Source organism: Rattus norvegicus, chromosome 4 (genome assembly GCF_036323735.1).
Source record: "Rattus norvegicus strain BN/NHsdMcwi chromosome 4, GRCr8, whole genome shotgun sequence".
NCBI lineage: Eukaryota > Metazoa > Chordata > Mammalia > Rodentia > Muridae > Rattus > Rattus norvegicus.
Window position 1 is genome coordinate 165,765,424 of NC_086022.1, and position 24,700 is coordinate 165,790,123.

Here is a 24,700-nt window from a genome sequence, read left to right on the forward strand (position 1 = left end):
TTTTGAAACTGAAGGTCATGGGCAAATTACAAGTAAATGTATAGCATGATACTGACCCTTAGGACATACTAACATCATCCAGAAAATGGACAGACATGAATGTAAATCATCGATTGAAACATACTAATAGATCAATAACAGATATGTTATCATATTTATAGTTCTATACTGTGGAAAATGCTTATCCCTAAAAAAATGACTGTAAACAATTTATATTATTATTAATGTCATCCTTGGGCTTCATGAGACAAAGTCTCATTCAAGAGCAAATGATATTAGAATTTACATGTCGCCTAGGCTGCCCTCACATTCATGTGTATAGTATGTTTATAAGTCTGAGCTACCATACCTAACTGGCTTCAATAAATTTTACTGTTTCTATGGGATTACACTTTCCCAACAAATGGAGCAGAAGGAGAAAGAGAAATTAAGAACACGTGTGAACTTCAGAAGGTTCTCTGAGTGTCTTGAACTAGTCATGGCAACTAGTCATGAAGTCTGAAATTATATTTTACAGCAAACATAAGGTTTTCAAAATTATTTTATTTATTAACAGTCAAGACACTACCCCAACCAGTCCTCCCATCCACAGTTCCTCGTTTTAAAAATGCTAACTTTTTCTACACCCCCCCAAAAAAAACAAAAAAAAACAAAAAAAAACCAAATAGTAACTAACCAATACATGAAAACACACAACTGCAGATTTGTTATTAATTGTGGTAACAAGCCATGCGCTGTAGAAATATCCTAAAGAATATGTGATGTGTGCATTACTTATTGAGTTCTCCATGTGGTTCTGTGTGTCATTCAGGAGACAATGTGAGGAAAATCGTTTGGGTCTTGGAACAAAGGATGTCCATTCTCCACATGCAAGCTGCTCCATGTGCCAGAAGGGAATACTGTGTCTGCTCTTAAGACAAATTTCAGAAGACGTCTTCGCTTTGCAACTCATCTCTTTATTCACAGAGCAGACTGTGACCTTTCGTTAACACTGCACAACGGGGCAGGATATTTTTCGATTCCCTTTTCACAGATACAAAGATGTCTTTTACCACAGTCATCATCATTTAGACCTGTCATACTGAAATATTTACAATTTCCTGTTTTTTGTAGTGATATCATTGCCACCAAATCACTATAAAACAAAGAAAATAGTTGTCAGTTATTAAAATTTCAAGTTTATATTGTTGAAGGCCATGACTTTTGTAACACGTTTTATTAACGAAAATATACAGAATATGGAATGAATCACATGTGTAAGACTAAAATGTTTTTGTTTTCCCTAAACTCCTAAAATATGGTCTTGGGCCAGTGACTTGAATGTGTTAGACTGTTGACACCAAATCGGACCATCTGTTTTTAGCCCTCAGATGCTGCACAATAAAGAAGAGACCTAGGTCCTTTCAACTGTCAATAAATTACTCAGGTGTTGTGATCTGTGCATGAACATGCACATAAATCCACACAAAAAGACATAAAGAGTAAAAGTAAACATAGATACAGTCTCTGAACATGACCAATGAACTATCCTTTTCATACCACTAATTTTGTGGAGCAAGGAAGATTATTTTTCAGCATTTCAGAAATAATAAGGGCTAATTTAATATTGAAGTTATTTTTCTATGATTATTTTGTGCTATGATGACAGATTGAAGAGAAGAAATATGTGTATGGGGCATCTAGTGCAATCTTATTTTCCTTGTTTTTAAAGAGAAAAAGGGGGTGTTTAATTCAATTACAAACAATGGTTTGTGAGTACAATTTTGTTGGGTTTTTTTTTTTGACTTTCCCAAATCAGAACTAACAGGTCTTATTTGAAACGTGGTGACTGAGGAACTTCCTTGCATTCAACTCAACAGAAATCTCTGCTGTTTTGTATACTTTATACCACAGCTATCTTACTGTAAAACAATTTTAAAAGTTTAATAGATAATAGAACAAAGAAGAGGTGATACATACATAGAATCTCAGCATGTGGGAGTAAAATAACAGGTGAAAAGATTTTGGACCTCTGAATGACTAGGATTACAAACCAGGTCAAAATTGGCTTTGGAACAAGAACCTGATCAAATATTAACTAATAATTTAAAGTTTAATGAATATATTTGTGACAGATAATGATGCAGATTTCTACATAGGCTAGAGTTCAGTAAATGTGAGATTTCCAAAAGATTAGCGAGTGTGGCTGTAAATCAAGCAGGGAAAGGGAGGATGGATTAGGGGATTTCAAGAGAAGAATCCAGGAAAAGGGTTAACATTTCAAAAGTAAATAATTAAAATATCTAATAAAAAAAGTTGGTGAGGATCTCTTAATTGTGGAGTTGGAGGACCTGAACAAAAATATTCTATGAAACAATGTAACTTAATGATCAAGGTTGAGCTGTGTGTGGTGGTGATGCACATCTTTAACCCTAGCATTTGTTGGCAAAGCCTGGTAAATCTATGAATGTGAGGTTAGCCTTTTATACTGAGAAAGGTCCAGCAGAGTCTGAACTATACAGAGAAATTCTATATTCAAAACCCTAATATGTATGAAGAATTAAACAACAGAATTATAAGATACTAAATGAATAATGAAGTGCAAATCAGGGATACATCCTGGAAATTATTGGTCATGAAGACCAAGAGATCTCCAACACACCGGCTATTACCTCTACACTTGTTTCTTTAACCACAACTACATGGTAACACCTTATTGCTGAAGATATAACACACTGTGACACAGAGACATATAGATTTAATGTCAAATCAATCAAGAATAATTTCCCTTTGGCTACATATCAAAGGGTCAAATGTGCATTGCAGTCTGATTGGAGGATAAAAGATATCAATGGCTTTACTCATACCACAACAAGCTACATACATACTAAGCAAGATATGCCCAGTGGTATCATTGTTAGTGGATAACTAACTGCTTTTTTACTAGATTTAAAACATTTACTTGAGGAATGCCATGTTTTAAATTCTAATCAAATCAAAAGCCCATGATTTCAAAGAACATGGGTCCAATGCCATAATCTTCTAAAATACTTCAGATATACAGTCATGTGACAAAATTATGTTATTACTTATTGTCTAGAGCTGGGTGTCATAATTGGGGTTTCATTGGTGGTAGGATACACCATGATCAAGGAACCTCTTATAAGTGATATTTAATTGGGACATGTTTAAGTTTCAGGGGTTCAGTCAATTACTAAGGCAGGAGCATAACACAGATGGAGGATTAGAGAAGGAGATGAGATTTTACATCTATATCCCTAGATAGACAGGAGAAGATTGGCTTCCACATAACTAGGTGAAGCGTCTCAACATCTGCCCACAGGGACATGCTTTCTCCAGGACAGGCACTAAGACATCAACACAGCAATAATTTCTTACACTACCACTAACTGGGACAAGCATAGTCAAACCAACATATTTCATTCTACAACTTCAATAGGATTATACAAAACTATGACAAACCTAAACATAATGCAAAATGCATTATTAAAACGTCAATAGTCCCTACTGTATATAGCAATCTCAACAATGTTAAATGTCCAAAGTTCAAAGTCTTTTCTGAGATTCAATTATTTAAATGTATTTTCCTATAAAATCAAAAACAAATGGCTGAAGAAACAAATCCGACATCCCAGGATATATAGTAACAATTCAAAATGCCATATGGAGGAAATAATAGACTAAACCAAGACAGGAAATCAGCTAGGCAACTCAACACTCTACAACTACATGTCTGATATCAAAGAACTCTTCAGATATCTGACTCTTTTTCCATCTTTGTTGACTCTGAATGAAAGAGCCTGAGTTGGGTGTTAATCTAAAGCCATTGGGAAAGGTCCATCACAAACCTCCAAGCATAAAGACCTTTACCTTCCAAGGAGTAGTTAGTTCCCAGAGCATCTTCAAACCAAACTGTTAAACAAGGCTCCCTGTGACTCCCAACAGACCTCCCCCAGACTCCCAGCTGTCCCCCGTGGAAATTTCAGAATGGTCCACTGATCACAAGTCAGCTTGGAGGTTACTTTGCCCTATCATTAATACCCTGCCTCATTAAAAGTTGTTTGAATTCTGCCCTAATTGATTGCAAGTTATAAAGCTCCCTGACAGTCTGCTCTGTGTCATCTCCCTTTAAAAACGAGGACCAGGAAAGACCAAAATTAAACTCCACTTGCTATTGATTCAATCACTATCTCCATGTGTCTCATTCAAGAGGTCCTGGAAAAGATTCAATTCGGACCTCAACAACAAACTCCTTTCTCCCTGTTAATGCCTTTCTTCAGCTCACAGCTCCTTGTTCCAATATCTGGTATACACTCATGATCTTCTGAGTTCCTCCAATGGGTTTCGATTACTTCTCCAGCTCTGCCCTATGTAGCATTCTAGAATGTAATTGACTCCACTACACTGCTCCCTCTGTTTTTAGTGGTCATCCTATGATACTGAAATATCCAATATCCTGGGGTCTCTGCTGCAACTAGGTCACAAAAGGAGCCTCTCATAGGCACTCTTTATGGTGCCAATCCTCAATTTATTTGTATGACTCCCTTTGTACTCAGACATCACAGCTTCCCCTTTATCAATGATCTTCCCTTGCCTCTCACAGGGCTGAGCCTCTTTGTTTTTCCTTGACCCCTACATATCTTCAAAACCACTATGACTTTTGTGATTCTTAAACCTTATAAAGGCCATCGGCTGCAGGAGGTACAGCTTTATCTCTTCTTACCTCTTTGTGTTCTCAGAAAACACTACTCAGAACTTTTCACCAAAATAATGCTGATCTTTTCTTAACCATCCCTAATTTCTGAAGATGAGCTAAAAAGCATTAATTGACTCAATATTCCTTTTATTTTTACTATAGAGCAAGGTTCCTATGGCTGAAACTGCCAAGTTCTACTACGTGATAAGGCTGGAGGATGTCCCACCACTATACTTCTCAGCTTTCTGTTTCCTAACTCAATCACTGCATAATATTGGTTCTCCTGAAACATGTTCTGTAGATTGACAAGAATTCAGAGGTCTGCATGACTCTTCCTTCTAAATGCTTGGATTAAAGATATGTAAACCCATGCCTGGATTTAAGCTTTTCTATACCTAGAAATTCCTCTGTCCCAGTCTGGCCTTGAACTCCAAAATCTGCTTGCCTTTATCTCCTGGGATTAAAAACTTGTACCACCGAGTCTGACTCTAAGCTTTCCACACCTTTTCAAAATCTGGAAAAAATTTGTTAGAGAAAGTTCATAGCACTAAGTCCCTCCATAAAGAAACTAAATTTTGCATACTATGTATTTATAAGTACACCTGGAAGGTTTGGGGAAAAAAGAAGCAAACACAACAAAGAGGAATAGAAGGCAAGAAATAATAAAAAGAAATCAACACAGGGAGAAGTCAATGTCAAATCAATATGGAAATATCTTCCCCTGGGCTGGTTTTCAAAAGTTTAACAATTGTTTTTGCAGTTTTAATGGGAGAAAAGATATGAATAGTCCTAACTTGCATTTGAACCTGCATGCTACAATATTAATCTATTAGGCAATTTATGTTAGGCATAAAAAGACCCTTTCTTATTAGAACTAAGGCTTTTACTATATGAAAAAATAATGTTTGGTGTTGTAAGGTAAATCAAGAGTCCAAGTTTAGAGAAGTCATAGATTCTATATTGGAGGTTGCTACAACTGTCCTGACAAATGGTCAGTTGCCAGATAGATCCCCCAGAGCTCCCAGGGACTAAACCAACAACCAAAGTGTATAAATGTAGCCACACATGGCTCCAGCTGCATATGTAGCAGAAGATGGCATCTTCAGGAATCAGTGAGGAGAAGCCATTGTTCTTGTGAAGGCTCAATGTCACCGTAAAGGGCAATGCCAGGCCACGGAGATAGAAGGGAGTGTGTGGGTGGGTGAGAAAGCACCCTCACTGAAGCAGGGGGCAGGATGATAGAATAAAGGGTTTCTGGAGAGAATTCTGGGAAATTGGCTAACATTTGAAATGTAAATAAAATATCCAATAAAAAGAAAGAAATACTCAAAGTCATCAGAGAAATGAAGTTTAAAAAGATACTGACATTCTATGTCACAACAATCAGAATGTCCAAGATCAAAAGTCATGTGACAACACATGCTTGGGACGTGTGTAGAAAGAGGAACACTCCTCCATTGGCAGTGGGATTGCAAATTGCTAAAACCACTCTGGAAATCAATTTGGCAGTTCCTCAGAAAACTGGAAACAATTCTATCTGAAGACACATCTATATCAGTTATACCACTCTTTGGCATATAAAAAAATGATGCCAGACTATACCACAAGGACATATGTTCTACTTCTTCATAGAAGCCTTATTTGTTATATCCAGAAGCTGGAAACAACCTAGATGTCCCTCAGTCAAGGAATGGATACAGAGAATGTGGTGCATTTTTACAACATGGAATACTATTCAGCAATTAAAAATGAGAACATCGTGAATTTTGCAACTAAATGGACATAGAAATTATCATTCTATATGAGGTAGCTCCAACCTAAAATGGCATGCATGGTATATTCTCACTGATAAGTAGGAATTAGCCAAAAAGTATAGAATGACTATGATACAACCCAGAGAGCTTAAGAAGTTTAACAAGCAGGAAGACTCAAGTGAGGATGCTTGAATCCCACTCAGAAGGGGAAAGGAAATTATCACAGGAGGTAGATAGAGGGAGAAACCTGGATAGGAGAGGGGACAGTGAGGGAAAAATATGAATAGGACAAGATATGGTGGGAAGGGATAGGAGATATATTCAGAGGGCCAAATTAATGAACGGGAATGGGCAGTCTCAAATAGTGGGAGGAGGAGGGACCCTCTGGAAATTACAGAGAACTGGGAGGTGAGACAGTCTCATGACTCATTGGGGGTTTCCTTATCTAAAATGTCCAACATTTGGGAAAGAGAATTGAAGTCTATCTCCAGTAGGTCAACAGGGTCTCATGTACAGGGACAAGAGTGATGGTGCAAAGACAACATTCTTAACCCAAGAATTGTTCCTGTCTAAAAGAAATTTAAGACAAAAATGGAGACAATACTGAAAGAAAGGTAGTCGAATGTCCGGGCCAACTTGTGATCCATCCCATAGGACGAAAGAAAGGTCTGACTCTAGTATGCTATGATGTGGTTACAGACAGGAGTCAGGCTTCTCTGTCCTCTGAGAATACCAACCAGCAGCTGACTGAGACAGAAGCAGATAGTAATTCCCAAACATTGGACTGAAGTTAGGAACTCCTGTGGTTGTAATAGGGAAAGGATTCAAGAAACTGAAAGGGAGAAGGATCACATGAGAAGACCAGCAATCTCAACTAACTCACACTCCAGGGGGCTTCCAGAGACTGACCCACTAAAGAGGAGCATACACAGGCTGATCTGAGGCCCTGGCAGCTATTTAACATAAGTCTGCCTTATCTGACCTCAGCAGGAAAGGTGCACTTATTACTTTAGAGCCTTGAGGCCCCAGTGAATGAGGAGACCTGGTGAGGGAGGAGCACCCTCTCATAGGCAATAGGAAGGAAGGGATAGAGAACTATGGGAGGGGGTACTGAAGGAGACAATGAGTGTAATGAAAATATATAAAATAATTTTAAAAATTTAAGGATATATACTTAATATTATGATATATAGATAAATACAAAATGTTTATGTATATGTATATTTGTATATTTTACACATATATTAAAGAAATAAGTTTCAATCATACATAAAAGTATTTATAGTTATAGCATAGGCCTGTCCTGCTCTCAACATCCATGATAACTTTTTTTGGATATTTTATGTAGTCACATTTTAAATATTGTCCCATTTTCTCTTTAAACCTCAGAAATCCCCTGTCCCTTACACCCCTCCTCCACCTCACCATCCAGGAAATCCCCTATACTGGGGAATCTAATATTCACAAGACCAAGGGCCTCTCTTCCCATTGATACAGGACAATGCCCTCCTTTGCTACATATACTGTTGGAACCATGGGTCCCTCCATGTATACTCCTTGTTTGGTGATTTAGACCTTAGGAGCTTGGGGGTTCTGGTTGTTCGATAATCTTTTTCTTCCTCTGGAGTTGCAATACCCTTTTTCTCATTCATATTTGTATAACTTCTCCAGTGGAATCCCTATACACAATAAGATGGTTTGCTTCAAGTGTCCTCATCTGTTCATAAGGGCTCTGGCAGAGCCTCTCAGGACACATCCATATAGGCTCCTATCTGAAAGCATTTCTTTGCTTCCACAATAAGAGTTTCTGGCTTGATGTCTGTATGTGGGATGGATCCCCAGGTGGATCAGTGTCTGGATGGCCTTTCCTTCAGTTTCTGCTCCATATTTTGTACCTGTATTTCCTTTTGACAGGAGTCATTCTCGGTTGAAAATTTTGAAGTTGAGTAGGTGTCCTCATACTTGGGGCCTTGCCTAACATCTTGATATGTATGGAAACTGCAGGTTCTCCCTCCAATTTTGGAGGCTTTTAGCTAAGTTCATCCCACTTAGGTCCTGGGAGCTTCTTGCTTTACCGACATCTAGTACTTGCTGGTGGCTACCCCCAGTGTCCCATCCTCCATTACTATAAACCGATGTTTAAATTCTTGGTCCTGTCGCATCCCATAACTGGTCCAGTGTCCATTTCCCCATGCCCTTCCGCTCTTCCTCCAAAGCCCTCCCACCCTTTACTTTCTATGAGTATTTCCTTCTCTCTAAATAGGACTGAAGAATCTACATTTTGCTCTTCCTACTTCTTGAGCTTCATATGGTCTGTGAATATGTACCTTGGGTATTCTGAGCTTTTATCCTAATATTCAACATATCAGTGATTGCCTACAATAACATTTTTTCTTCTGTGACAGAGTTATCTTCCTCAGGATGATATTTTCAAATTTCATCCATTTGCAGAACAATTTAATGAAGTCATTGTTTTTAATAGCTAATTAGTACTGCATTGTGTAGATATACTACATTTTTTGTGTCAATTTCTCTTTTATGAGACTTCTGGGTTCTAACCAGCTTCTGGATATTTTAAATAAGGTTTCTATGAACAAAGTGGAGCATGTGTCCTAGTTTTATGTTGGAGAATCTTTTGGGTATATGTATAGGATTTATATAGTCTGGGTCCTCATTTCTATGTCCAATTTACTGAGGAACCACCAGACTAATCTCCATAGTGATTGTACCAGCTTGTAATCCCAACAACAAAAATCTCCACTGTGCCCATGTGTTTGAATCTCCTTTCCATTTACTCTTCTTTGTGTGTTACTGGGTCTGGTTTTATGTGGAAGTCCTCATTTGACTTCTACTTGAGCTCTGTACAAGGTGTTAAGAAAGAATTGCTTTCATTCTTCTACATGCTGACCTCCCATTGTGCCAGAACCATTTGATGTAAATGCTGGATGATTTTAATTCCTTTGTTAAGGTTGAAGTCACCATATATGTGTGTTCATTGCTGAGTATTCAATGCTCATTGATTTACATGCCATAATGCATGCAGAGAGGCAGAATTGGTCAAAGTTCTTGGAATAAGTTATCATTCCTTAAAGAGACATCTACATCAACTTCTTCCCCTCCACACCACCACCAAGAATCAGGGAATAGCAGAGAAGGAGACATAGAAAGAAAGTAAGAACCAGAGAGGAAAAAAGCTCTCCGAAATGCAGCCTTCTGGACAAAATAAAATTTCTACAAAGATTATTTCTTCTTATTAAATTAGTATTCTTAGTTGACAGTTTCAGAAAAGGAGATTCAATTATTTATTAAGTTTGTATCCCTGATGACTTTCAAGGTTTTAGTAGCTGAGCTACAATCATGCACCTATGTACAGTTAATAATAAAGGCATGAGATAGTGAGAGACATGTTAGAGTTTTTAGATTGAATAGAGGTTGATATGTTGATATATTATTTGTTGTATGTAAAATACTCAAAAAATATATAATATTAATAAATTAAGCAGTAACTGTTTTCTACCAGATTATACATTAAAAATGTGAAACAACAACTTCAAATGGGAAGTAGGAATCCATATGTAAGCATATATGAACATGTTCTTATATTTATAAGGAAAAAAAAATTATATAAGCAAACAGTAAAAATGTCAAAAAATATATGAGAGACTCACATTCAATGTGTCTCTCATGATCATTCAGTCACTTCATAGCATCTCAAGTTATTGACTTGCTATTGCCTTGTGCATCTTAGAAGACACAATCCTGAGATATATTAAGCATCATTGGTCAGTATCTTGAACACAAAACTTACCTGTCAAACACTGACTCATAGACTTCCTTATGCACCTTGTCTTTCCCCATGAGCTCCATAGAAAATGAGGAAAGTAAAGTGAAATGAGAGAAAAGTGTTTATACACAATCTCCCAATTCTCATACCACTTTTAGAGTCTGAAGGGTTCAGAAACTCACCAATTCAATGGGGTGTTGTCAATCCATGACCATTCCTTTTTTTTTATTATTATATGACAATCCAATCCAGTAACTGTCTCAAATAATGTGGTCCTGAAGGAACTTCTGTAAAGGAAACAACACACCTCATGATGATTTTCTGTCTGTTTGATGAGAGAAGAGCAAGCAAAATTTCCCAGCATTTCTTTGTCATCCTCTGCTGTTCTTTCTTCCCACTGCTTAGACCCACCATGTTCATTTCCTAAACGTACTTCCAACTAGTAGTGCATTCATATCAAAACTATATCATTTCAATATGTTATTCTAAATAGAAAATTCAGTTGTTCTGGGATACCTGTTCATGACATGATTTGTGACTGTGATTCGTAGACCAAGTCTCACTATGTATACAAGTCTCTGCTTGAACTCACAAACTTCCTGCCTAATACCCGTTAAAAACATAGATCACATGGTATGTACTCAATAATAAGTGCATATTTGATTAAAAAAGTACAGAACACACAAGATACAATCCACAGTCTTCCATTAGGTTGACAAACATAGAGGCCCAAATGAAGTTGGTTCAGTTCCACTTGGGAGGGTTAGGAAAGTAATCTCTGCAGGCAGAAGTAGGAAGTGACCTCTGTCAGACTAGGAAGGGGGAGAGGATACAGAAATATGGTAAGGTATGGCGGGAATGAGCAAAAAACCCTCAGGGAGAGGTTGGGGATTTAGCTCAGTGGTAGAGCGCTTGCCTAGCAAGCACAAGGCACTGGGTTCGGTCCCCAGCTCTGAAAAAAAGAAAAAAGAAAAAAAAAACCCTGAGGGGTAGCAGAATGAATTGGAGTGTACAAACTCTAGGGAGATGCCTCTTTAAAGCACTATAGACCTGAAATGTTGGAGACTCTGAGGCCTCAAAGGGATGGACCTTAGATAAAATGACCAACAGTGGGGAAAGGGAACTCATAGAGTCCATGTCCAGTAGAAATACAAGTGGACATCAATAGAGGGATGGGGTTGACATCCAAAATCATAAACTCTGACCCAGAATTTTTTCTCTCTAAATGAACTTTAGAAACAAAAATGGAGAAAAGACTGAGAGAAAGGCAATGCAGTGATAGGCACAAATATGGATCCACCTCTTGTAGAGGCTCCAAGGCCTGACACTATCACTGATACTATAGTTTGCATACAGACAATTGTCTAGCATGGCTGTCCTCAAAAAGGCCCACATATAAGCGGGGCAGAGACAGATGCAGACACTAACCCCAAAAATTTAATAGAATTTTGGGACCTCTGTGGTTGAATTAGGGAATGTTTGGAACAAGCTGAGGAGAAAAGAAACCCCATAGCAGTTCAGGGTCTCAATTAACCAGGATCCCTGAGATCTGCCACATACAGATCCACCAACCTCACAGTATACAGGACTTCATACAAGCCCCAGACACCTATACAGCAGAGGACTGCCTGGTTAAGCCTCAGTTGGGAAAGATGCACCAAACCATCAAGAGTCTTGAGCCCCCAAGGAGTAGGGCTGGCCTGGCAGGAGAAGGGTGGTGTACTTTTTTTGGAGACAAGGTGAGGATGAATGGGGTGAGAAACTGTGGGAGGGAGGACCCCGAGTGTGAAATGACTAATGGACTGTAAATAAATAAATAAATAAATAAATAAATAAATAAATAAATAAATAAATAAATGTAACTAAAAGGAAAAAGAACAGTGGAAAAATAGCAGTTTCTTTCCCACATGCATGTCCCAAACCCTTTGAATGGCAGTATGGGCAGGAGGGCTGCATTTCTATAGGGAAGAAGCTAATGTGTTACACTTTACCCTCATCTTTTTTCTATCCCCCAGGAATTACTGATGGAGACTCAGCTCATTCACCAGCAGGAATGTGCTGCTTGCAGTGCATCCAGTCTGGTAATGCTTTACCATGAACAATGGAAGAAAAGAACGAAGTCCTCTCTCAGACTGACCGCAAATTACATGCTCCCTTAATCTGTGCTTGTAGTCTCCAACTCTTCTCCTTATGCTCGTCCTGCATAATAGAGACTGGCTACTTGTTCAGCAAACTTGTTTTCTTCTTCTACCTTGAAGCCAGTTGGATGAGGCTGAACGACTGTATTCTGGACAAAGGAATGTGACTGAAAATAGAGTGAGTTATCTCTAGGCCACTCTAATAAAATTGACATGCTCAAACTTCCACTCTTTTCCTTAACCATTCAAAAACAGAACACAGAAGATGCAAGGAGCAAACACATGACATCAATTGTTCAATTTTTGTCAATTTATGCAAAACATATAGTTATGGATTATATAAATTCTCTGTATTAATTTAGTGAGTATCATGTATTACTATTATAAAGACTTACAATGTAGGCATAGGAATTTTCTTCCAATTATCTACATCTGTACATTTTTGTATAAATCTTTCATGTCTTTTGTTGAATTTATCGGTGCTTTCTGATTGTTGAGGATATTATAAATAGACTTGTTTTCTTAATAATTTCCTAATTTCATTGCCTGATTTTCCATATAGATTATAACATGCTCTTTATACTGCTCTTCTTTTCTAAATGCTCAACTAAATTAATGTGTTATCTAATTTAATTGAGGTTTCCTTTCGATTTTCAATCTAAGAAATGTCAAGGGTAAATAGAAATATATTAACTTCTATTTTCCAATGTAGACAAAATTATTTCTTTTTCTTGCCTAATTGCTATAGCTAAAGTCTTTAGTACACCACTGAATATAAATGACCAGAATGAGCAATCTATCTTGTTTTTCACCTTAGAGGGAAACCATTCACTTTGTCTCTGAAGTAAGATACCACCTGTGAGATTTTTAATCATGTCCATTTAGATTTTGGATGCATCACCTTCTATAACCCTCCCCCCAAAACCCATATATCATTAATTGATTTCTGATGACCTATGCCACTATTCAAATTCCATTTTTGAATAGTAGAGAAGCATATTGGAGGTGTTCTTATGGAAAGTAATGATCTGTCTTCAAGGAAAGATCAGTAAGAAAAATAGTGCTATGTGAAACAATGTGCATGAAGCTCCATGCAACACAAAGGACCTTTCCATATTCCCAATGCAGAAGACACAGGACTGATTATGGGAGATACTTGGCATCATTTAGGGTGTATATATGTGACATTGGAATGGCATAATATTTAATTAAGAAGCTGATTTTATTTTTTAATATATGAGTAGGTTTAAACATACTTATGTTGATTGATTGAGTGTGTGTGTGTGTGTGTGTGTGTGTGTGTGTGTGTGTGTGTGTAGGATGATGTCACAGGTGAGGCAGGTACAGGATAGAAGGAGGCCTGTCATTGGAGGAGAAGAAAGGATGGGCAGGAGAGAAGTTTGAAGGAAGAGGAGGAGACTAAGGGAGAGAGGAAGAGAAGGAGAGAGGGAAAGAGGGGAGAAGCCATGGCAGGTGATGTTAAGATTCTTCTCTGTGTATTTACAGGTTGTTTTCAATGTTCCTAAGGGATGGATGGTACCGGGCTTTGTATGTTTAAGTGGGCAATTATATCTTACAAATTGGATCTAATATTATTGTGTTGTGTGTTCTTTCATGTGAGGGTTTGAGTGTAGGAAAGTATGCGGCTGAGATGTGTGTCCGCCAAGATATCTAGCAGATATCTTGGGGCACCGTGGTGCTGACCAAGCGGGGTAAAAGACAACATTACTCTGTATTATGTTTATAGTATTACAACAAGGTGTGTGTGTGTGTCTCTCTGTGTGTGTGCATATCTGTGGGTTCTGTTCCTTTCCTTGATTTTGCGGGTATTGATCTAATTATTTCCGATGTTTTCTTGAATGTATATTTCCTCTAGGGTTGGAAGCTTCCTTTTAGTATTTTCTTAGTTTTGTCTTGAAATATCCTTTTTCCTCCATTCTATGGTGATTCAGAATTTCACTCGCTATTTCTTGCATTCTAGGTTGACAACTGTGGTGTTTTAGAGATTTTAACATATCATATCTGAAGTCAGGAGCAATTCTTATTATTCTGCCTTTGACTGTTACCTGCCTATTTTAGCTTGGAGCAGATAGTACTCTTTCTTTCTCTTTAGATTTTGTGTTTTGACCAATATGCTGAGGAAGTGTTTTCTTTTCAATCTTGGTCTAATTTCTGTTCTAAAAGCATCTTCTATGTTTATAGGCTTCTCTTTATATAGGCGACTGTTTCTTTAGATTGGAACAGTTTTATTTTTTGACTTTCCTGAAATATTCTGGATTTGGAGGTGGGACTCTTTGACTTTCATTTCTATTATTCTAAGGTTAGGACTCTTCATGGTATCACACATTTCCTGGATGTGTTGTGTGAGGAATTTTTTTTAAGATTTAACATTTTATTTGACTGTTGTATTAATTTCTTCTGCTTTTTTCCTATGTCTGAGGAAAACAGAGAATTCTCAACAAATGAATCTCAAATAGACAAGAAGCACTTATATAAATGTTGAAAGTCCTTAACCATTGGGAAATCACAAATCAAAACAACTCTGAGATCCCATCTTACCCCAAGCAGAATGTCTAATATCAAAAAATTCAAGTGATAGCACATGTTGGCAAAGATATGGAGCATGGTGAAAACTTCTCCATTGCTGGTGGGGGTGCACATTTGTACAATCACTTTCGTAATCAATTTGATGTTTCCTCATCAAACTGGCAATAATTCAATCATAAGATCCAGCTATACCACGACTGGGAAATACCCAAAATAAACTGCACCATACCAAAAAGACACTCACACAACTATGTTCACAGAAACTTATTCTTAAGAGCCAGAAAGTGGAGAGAGCTTAGATGTCTTTCAACTGAAGTATGTATAAATAATATGGTATATGTCTGTAATAGAATACAATTTAGCTATGAAAAACAAAAACATCATGGCTTTCTCAGGCAAATCGATGGAACTTTAGAATACAATCCTGACTAAGGTAACCCAGTCCCAAAAAGGACAGGCATGGTATGAATTCACTTCTACATAGTTTTTAGCCATAAAATACAGGGTGCCCATGCTATACTACACAGGCCTTAGTAGGATGGACAGAAAGAGGGCAACAGGCAAGGATGCTTTAGTCCCACTTGGAGTGGGAAATGGATGGTCATGGAAAGCAAATGGAGAATTGGAACTGGGTTAGAAAGGGTATAAGAAAGGGAGTGGGAAATTCAGTGTTTGGTTTGCAAATGCTTAATCACTATGGAGTGATTACAATGAGAATTTGTGGACATCTACGACTGATGGGAAGGGTACGGGCATTCCCAGAATATGCTGGAGAATTGGAATATGGAAGGTGCACATGAATCAAAAAAGGTGTCCTTAGGTGTGACTCAAAGTATTGGGGATATGGAGCCTGAGATGGTTGCCTCCTTCGGCCAAGGAGGAACCCTGGGGAATCAAAACGGACATCAAGCCACCCACAAAATTTTCATCCCAAAACTTACTTTTCTACAAGCCATACAGAGATTGGAGATGGAGCACAGACTCCCCAGTTGGGAACAGCCAACTGATAATTGGCTGAACATGATACCTACCCCATGGAAAAAGCAACAACCCCTAACGCTATGAGTAATAGTTGATTATCTTTGCAGACAAGAATTTACAGTTTCTACTCAGTAGCTGACACAATCACTGATCCTACTAGTGGTGCTCAGACAAGAGTTTAGAGACTCCACCCTGTAGCTGACACATAAGGACACAGACACCCTTAGCCAAACAGTGGATGGAATTTCAAGAATATTATGGAAGAATGTAGGCCCCAAAAGGGGATAGAAACTTGACAGGAAGACTAACAGAAGGAAATAACCTGGACCCTAGTGGTCCAACAATAAAAGAGCATACACAGGGCTGGAACTAGATTTTCCTGCATATGGGCACTTTGGTCATCATGTGAGTCCCAAAAAACTGGAATGGGAGATATCCCAAAAGCAGTTACATATATATAGGCAATGTTCTTCTACCTGGACTTCCTCATCTGGACTGAGTTGAAGAGGGTGCGCCTAGCCTCAGGGAGACCTGATGTGACAGGATGGAGTAATAACTAAGGATCCACCACACTCTCAGAGGCGAAGGGGATTTGAATACAGGATGGACTGTGGGGAGTGATGCCCAGGAAGAGGTTAGTCCACAAGATGTAATATGGATAAGTAAAATACAAATAATAATAATAATAATAATAATAATAATAATAATAATAAAAAATATAAATTTGGTTATGTTTACTGTATCAAATGGAAAAATTGCACTATTTTCTTTCACTAAGAATTCTTTTGTGCTGTTGTTTAAACATGTATTTGTGTATAAATATCATACTGTGTTGTATTCAATATGTGATTCAACATGATGCTGCAATCATTTCTCTAGAAAAATATAGTCTTCATATTAGAAAGGATTTCATTTGTAATTATTTAAAAATAATGTCAGAAACTTGGAAAAGTTGTTTTCTTTAAAATAATGATTTCTAAACATGATTTTTTTTTACAAAACGTAAGAATACTACACAGTAAAGATAGGGACAGTTTCAGTGAAGATCACCATGGGGCTAACTAGTCAACCATTTAATTCCCCATTTTTCATAGCATCTCATTTTGCAAATAGGCCCAGAGCTCAGCTACATTTCCTGTTATCATCTGATTACTCATCTCAGGCATCTGCATTTCAAGGTTCCAAAGAAAAAACACTAGGCAGGAGGGGCTTATTTGGAACTCCAAGGAGAAAAATGACTTTCACCAAGAGGATGTGCTATACCAAGGGGTTAAACTTCAAGAGGGGAAGGCATACTTTTTGAGGTACTCTGTGGTAGACTCCTGAGCAAAGGAGGAGACTGAAAGACACAAGTGTCTTTATAGTAACAAGTCTCGTCTTGACATACCTGAGTCCCACAGTTTTTTTTTTTTAAATTACAGGAAAACCATATACTTTTTAAAAATCCAAAATTCAGTATCTTACATCCTTACATGTATCTTCAGAAAGGATAAGCTGTAATTCTGGCAGGTCTGTATACATTTACGCCATGTTCTTTTGTCCATGATGAAATAATAACATTTTATACCATAGCATAACCAATGCATTTCAACACAACCACCTACAGAAAAGAATGAAATAGTTAAACATTATTTTCTTGGATTGTGTTAGAATAACAATGTATTTATTAAGGCTGTGTAAAAAAAATAAAACCTCACAATTCTCAGAAATAGGGATTTTATAATGCCCAGAGAACTCTGCACACTCCTGATCTATATAACACTGTAAATAACACTGGAGATAAAGAGAAATTTTATGTGTCAAACATGGGTGAATGAGTAGAGAAGATGTAGCCTGTGTATAAAAAGAATTTCCCTTATCCTTTAAAGAAAAATGAAACAGCTATGCATGATGACTTATGCCTATAACCTGAGAATTCCAAAGACAGAGACAGGAAGTACACTACCAATTTGAGGCCACCATAGGCTAAGTGATGAATTTCATGCTATCCAACTGTCCATTGGCTACAGAATGATATCATTTCTCACACAAAACCCAAAAGAGAGATGATGACCTACATGACAAGCATGGATGAACTTGAGGATGGTGAGTAAAGTGGAACACACCGGGCCTAAAATCACACATTACAATTCCATACAAATCAGTTATCTAAATCATCCCAGTTCTATGAAACAGACACTTTGGAGATAACAGGGGCTGGAGGGAATGAAATGAGCACTTGCTACTCAGAGGCAATTAAATTGATAACAGAATTCTAGATCTGCAGTAATGCATTGCCACATTGGTGCATACAATACTGGGTAATTAGCACCATGACAATGTCTGTGTTACATGCTATACTTTAAGATTAAAAGAAAGATACAGGAGAAGTTTTGATGTTGACACTCTGTAGTCTTGATTATGTTGAACCCTTATATGATGTCCCCACATGCCCAAGGTTTCAAGTTAAATACATTAAAATATGTACAACTTGTGTAGCAAGATCACCTGAATATGAATATTTTATTTACTGAGGTCCTGGGAATATCCATGCTTTGTTTACAAACTTAATGTCCTACCTCTATTTTTCTGTGAAGCACGATATTCATGTAGCATAGGTTTGTCTGGAATCTGCTGTTCTTTCCACATTGTCCTGAGAGTTATAATCTTTGTTCTTCAGTATCCTAATCTTAGGGATTACATCATTGTGCTACCCTTTACAGATAATGAAGTTATTTTAAACTAATGACACAAAGTATTTTTCATGGGTGTGAAATACTTCAACAATGATCTAGAGCTCTTTTCATCCAGTCACAATCTTTATAATATAGCAGTTTTAGATATATTTAGTCTTCACATAATGAGAATCATCACATCCTACTGTCTCAGCATGATGAGATAATAAATAAGAACTCTTCATAAACTCTAATTCTTGAAAAAATATTTAATGATGATTGATAAACGTTATCAGTTGAGAATGACCAGTAACAATGAAGAATACGAAAGGTTTCCTGTGACACTTGATATTTTCATCTTTTCAGTCTCATTCATGTGTCACTGACATAGGTGCAATGTCTGCAAACCATGGTTAAGCGCTCCTGTACACTCCAGGGAGGATCCCTTTATTACCAACAGGCCAACTTTCTGAAGACGAGTCAGATGACACATACATACATACACACACACACACACACACACACACACACACACACACACACACACACACAAGTGTGAATGCACACAAAAACACACACACATACACACACACCATTATTTTTATAACTGCACCCATATGAATCTTTAAGTCTATTTTAGAATGAATACTTGAAAAATATACTCTATTAAAAACTTCTGTGAGAGTGTCAAATACAGCGGCGAATGATAGCAGCAACCCACTGAACTGAGAACAGGAACTCAATTGGAGTAATTAGAAAAAGGATTGAAGGATCTTAAGGGGCTTGCAACCCCATAAGAAAAACAATGCCAACAAACCAGAGCTCCCAGGGACTAAATCACCTCCCAAAGACAATATATGGACTGACCCATAGCTCCATCTGCATATATAACATAGGATGGCCTTGTTAAGCACCAATGGGAGGAGAAGCCATTGGTCCTGGCAAGGCTGGATCACTAGTGTGGGGGAATGTCAGGGTGCAGGAAGGGGGACTGAATGGGGAAGGGAATGGGAGAGGGGACTTATGTCTGTGAAACCGGAAAAGGGAAAAAAGAACTTGGGTGTAATGTCAGCAACAAAGAGGGACTCTCAGACTTTCCCTTGGACCAAAAAATTATCACAATTACTGATTTGTGAGTCCACCCTCAGGTAGCTAGAAGTGTCCCAAATACAGAAACTATAATATTCTCCTAACCCAGACAGGGATTTCTGTGTTTCCAAGACCTTACATAAATAAGGAACCCTCAAATGATTAACCCAGAGATCACCAGAATCTTAAGCTGAAGTATGGCCTTCAATGCTTCCATAAAAGATCATCCAACAATAGATGATAATGCAATTCTGAATTCATGGTCCTCCCCTGCTACATACGTATGTGCTGAGGGGAAGCTAAAACAGTCTTAGTTTTGTTGTACCATCTGTTCTCTTCTCTGCTTATTAAGTCCAGAAGAGCATTGTAGTGAACACTCTCTACAGACATATTTCTCAGCATTTCTTCCTTTAAATTGATGTCCTTTTCCATGGTGCTGCAGTTATGGTGACAGTTTCGAGTTTTTTGCAGTTCATGTGTTTCATGATTATACTGAAAAACTAAAGTAGTCACAGGTATAGCAGCATAAATGTTCATAAAGTATATATATTAAAATTTAAGATTCAAGAAAAAATTCATGTTGACAGACAACTCATTATTATTTTCATTGGTACTTAACATTTATAAATTAACACTTCTATTAACTCACTATTGAAACAGATACATAATTTTTTCTCTGTAGTTAAGCTGACTGTAAAATAAATAATACAGCTGAAGGAAATTATGGTGGAGGAAACTTCCAATTACTTAATACTTTACAGCATGATTAGACAAATAAAAACCTAAGTAAAATATTTCGTGAATACTTAACATGTCATGGAAATTGAACTAAGAAATAGTTAAGAAAGGGGATGATGATTATTGAAACATAAAGTGTGTAAACTATCCTCCTCCATAGCTTTGTTTTAGCATAGCCTTGAAGTGATACTCTGTAAATATGAAGGAATCTAATAAAGTTTAACTTTTAATGTCTCAGAACAGATGAAGTCTTTTTACTTAACCATGACCTCAATACATTGAAGAAAAAGGAAAAGAAGGTCATCAATTATTTGCACAGCTATAACTCACAAAATGTTTGCGTAAAGTTAACAGTCATTTTAGCTCAGAAATGTAGACTAGCACCAAGTCCTCAGAGTGAGCATGTCCAAGAGTAAGAAAGAGCAGGGCAGCTGCTAACCGCCCCAGAAATAGCAGATTAGTTATGAAAGAGAACAGAGCAATGAAGAGTGTCAGGATAAGTTATAAAAGTCCTTGATTCTCACTCATCTTTGATTATAGGCAGGACAACAGAGTGTATAACTGCATCATCCCTGTCCAAAGCTATTTTTAGGCAGAAGTTCAATTAAGATGTATCTCAGTTACTTACTGTTTGTCACCAGCATTGCAACAGCAACCAGCCGAAGGGAAAGGAGGATTCCAATAGCAATCACAGTGAGCTGCCAGGGGACTGAACACACTTAAGTCAACAAAACATAGCAAGAAAATCAACACCATTAAAAGCGCACATCTCAATACTAATTAAAATTCTGTTTAGCAGAGAAAAAGGGGAAATTATGCATAAGTTGATGATACAAACTGAATGAAAATGTGCCCTCAGAATTGTAGATTTCTCCCTAAAATGCACCCGCTGATGAAATCCTACATGTGTGAAGTTTCACAAAATCCTGAACTTATTTCTGGTTGTATTGTGAATCCTCTGGAATCAGACTAGAAGTAGTTGGGTGACAGACCTGTGTCTTCACCCAGTTCTATAGGAACAAATATGCATTCTAGAGAAGGCATTTGAAGAATAGTTGCAATGCAATCCAAGAATACCAACTGGAGTATAGAGTCCACCAGGAAAGAAAATTGAGGATACAGAGTAATGAAAGAAAGATGGATGTTCTTGAGAACTGGTAGGGAGTCACAGCTGGTCTGGACCTGATCTGTATAAATCCCCATCTTTGAAAGGTCCTATAGCTCAACTATTTCTTTTTCATGTAATTTGATTTTGCTCTATATAATACTAAATATTTTTTGCATCTATGATACTTAGTATCTGAAACTCATGCTTCTGATTACCACAACATCAATGAAGAAAATTATCTCAGCATGGAACAGAGTCATGACAGTGCATATCGAACAACTGAAAAATTGTAAAGAAAATAAAGTGATACTTTTGCTTTTTCACTAATAAATTAAACTATTCTTTGACATTTCAGGAACTCACAATAAGGTTTAGTCATTCCCACAACCTCTAACCTCCCATTCCCTGTTCCTTCATCTGCAACATTATTACCATTTAGAGTATTCATCTTCTGATGACAACTGTTGGTCCCTGTTATATTAAATGTTGGTGATATATATGACAATTAAAACACTTTCCTTGAGAACAAAAATATTGTTTCTAATGCATAAGCCTCATTTCTCTAGGATTTTCTTTCTCTAGAAAACTCAGTCTTTTTTCAGACGCTAGTTTGTTGGTTAGTTTCAAAGTTTTCAAAATTTTCTTGACTAGACTGAATTAAAAAAATCTCCTTATGGTTTCTCACAACTTTTCCTATTCTTAATTTATTGGCTATTTTATGTATTTTAATTTCAAATGTTATTCCATTCACAGCTTCCACCCTCTCCCATTACCCCTCCCCATTCTGTGAGGATGCTCTCCCTCTCAGTCACCCATGCCTAGCTCTACAACCTGGCATTCAACTACTCTGGAGAAATGTGCCTTCACAGTACCAAGGGCTTCTCCTCCTATTGAGGTCAGACAATGCCATTCTCTGCTACATATGCAGCTGAAGCCATGTGTCCCTCTATATGTAACTGACTAAAAACCGAAGAATACCAATAATTTATAATTCTCTCCTTTTCGGTTTTTAAAACTTCATTGCTTTATTTTTTTTTAATTTAGTGTTAAGTACTTTTTTATTTGATTACCCTCCAACTAACATTAAAAGTTCATTCTTCACTTGTGCATAACCAAGGCCAGATGAAATGGAACATGATAGCTTTTGATAGAAGGCAGTAAGTTATTTTCAATTGTTGTAAGTTTAAAATGCCTAAAAAGCAAGAGATTTTAGACACTTAAAGCACTTACCTCTGCAGCCAGCTTCCCTGGGCCTTTGAGTCTCCTCAGGCCTCACTTGGTAAAGCAACCCTGAAGACTTTTTAAATCTCACAGTTGAGCAAGGAACATCCTGCTTACTCATTTTGGGAGTGATGTATGAAGTCTGTTTTCAGTTAAAATCGGGCCTTGAGTTTTTTCTAAAAACAAGTTGAAATGACCATTTTTGTTATGGTACCTGGATTTGATGATAAATAGGGTTGAGAAATGGTAGGATGAATAATTTACTTAAGTATCCAAACACCCTGACCTGGAATTGCCCCAATTTCCACTACAGGTGAGAATCTTTGCATATTTCTGTTAAATTTGTTTATATTTCTAATGTTCACAGCAATTTTGGTTAAGAAATATGTACAGAATTAAAAATTTATTAAGTCATATTAATATTGACGCAGACACTTTGTTCTAAATATTCAGCACATACAATCTTAGGTAAAAGTGGTACTACTGAAAATCATTATAATAAAACAAACCTTTTAAACAAACTATCAAAACAAAAATGAGTAAAAGCATTAGCAAGTAATAAAAATGTTGCTTTAAAATTATTTACACATTGTTGCAAACACATAAATATTAAATATTCTTTCAGTATTTTTTTATACATGGCTCACAGAGTTTCCCAGACACTACTTTCCAAGGAATACTAGAAAATTATTATTTCAGGTGATCTAAGTCATGTAACTAAATCTTCATGGAAGCTACAATCAGCTGATATGTACGATTTCTCCATCTAGCCACAATGTACATATTCCTCTCTATGCTTAAACCTGGTGAATGGATTCAACCAGAAAAGATCCTACTGAGTGGCATAATCCAAACCCAGAAAGACAAAACTAAATATTGTCTCTCATCTGAGGCTCCTGGCTCAAAGTCTTCAGAAATCCTATGTTGCCCCTAGTTACTGCAGCAATAAGAAAAGTAAAAAGGGGACATAGCTGGATGGATGTGTGAGCAGCAGAGAGAATCATAGTGGATACAATATGAAGTTTTAATCTCAAAGCATTCCATTTACACAACCATTTCACATATAACACACTCGCACATGATGTGGCAAGAAGAGCATGTAGAAAAATAAATTCCATCACTATGCAGAATATATGAACTAATGCCCATGAAAAATACAATCTGATAATACATATCAATGTATTAGTAAATAGTAAGTATTGGTAACTGACCTTACCCTTACTTTAATCACCAAGATGTGATCCAGTACGTAATAAAGGTAACAAATGGCATATATTAAATCATTCTTCCCTTATTTTAATATATAAAGTTTTCTGAGGTGATTTACCTCTTCCTTTATTTTTTTGACCAAAAAGGAACCCTTCCATTAAGCAAATCTCTTTCCAAATTGTTATTTTTTTATTATTGTCCCTAGGGTGGAGCTGGCTGAGCCACTTATAATCGGTCCAGAAGACAACTTTAAAAAGTGCATTCTCTCACTCCACAATCATGTTAGTTCCAGGGATCAAATGCAGGTATTAGATCAAGGATATTTATCAAATACATTTACAAACTGATCCATCTAACATGGGTCCAACTGAGATAATTTTCATTTGAATGAAATATGAACATTTGACACAGTTAAAGAGTAAAGAACTCCATAGATACCTCTATCTTAACTTCTTAGCACACACACAAAAAAATTCACAGTTTAGTGTGAAAGAAGATAATCAGTGCAGAATAACAGTTTTCACATGCTGCCAGAGTTAACTTGATCTAACACAACCTGCAGGGTTTCTTCATCAATCCTATTTTCATGTCAGGCCATATGAAATTCACTTGATCACTGATAGGAAATCAATAAAAGCAGGTATTGTTACCTGTGTCTCTATCCCAAAGTGATTCTGTTGGAAGGTACTCGTCTCCCAATTAGAGATAGCCTTGACCTTTCCTGGTCTGTATCCACAAAGAGGCTTCCACATGAATGACAAAACTAACTTTCCTCTGAGTG

General features: G+C 37.1%; 1 protein-coding gene across 4 annotated transcripts; it reads right to left on the bottom strand.

The window, feature by feature from the left end:
• Positions 1 to 523: 523 nt before the first annotated feature.
• Ly49s6 (Ly49 stimulatory receptor 6) lies at positions 524 to 24,700 on the bottom strand. Of its 4 annotated transcripts, none has more exons than NR_171199.1 (6): positions 24,570 to 24,647; positions 22,720 to 22,886; positions 21,010 to 21,090; positions 17,373 to 17,500; positions 10,417 to 10,521; positions 524 to 1,135 (listed from the first exon to the last, which is right to left on the bottom strand). NR_171199.1 is itself a non-coding variant. In XM_017592745.3 (6 exons), exons 2-6 carry the CDS (start codon positions 22,829 to 22,831, stop codon positions 961 to 963), a joined length of 609 nt encoding a protein of 202 aa, XP_017448234.1. In that variant the 5' UTR covers positions 22,832 to 22,924; positions 24,570 to 24,700; the 3' UTR covers positions 524 to 960. The 4 variants fall into 4 exon arrangements, 3 of the variants coding, with proteins under 3 accessions (XP_017448234.1, NP_001376158.1, XP_017448237.1); XM_017592745.3 differs by having other exon boundaries at positions 17,365 to 17,500; positions 22,720 to 22,924; positions 24,570 to 24,700; NM_001389229.1 differs by having other exon boundaries at positions 17,365 to 17,500.

Bases quoted from the DNA above. Each gene is read 5' to 3' on its own strand.
- Ly49s6 (XM_017592745.3), bottom strand. From the start codon at position 22,831: ATGAGTAAGCAGGATGTTCCTTGCTCAACTGTGAGATTTAAAAAGTCT. The intron at 10,522-17,364 runs GTAAGATACTGA...TTTCCTTTACAG, and splicing joins CTGAAGATACATGTAAGGAT to AAGTTCCTTCAGGACCACAT. The intron at 1,136-10,416 runs GTGAGTTTCTGA...TTTGTTTTATAG, and splicing joins GACAACACCCCATTGAATTG to TGATTTGGTGGCAATGATAT.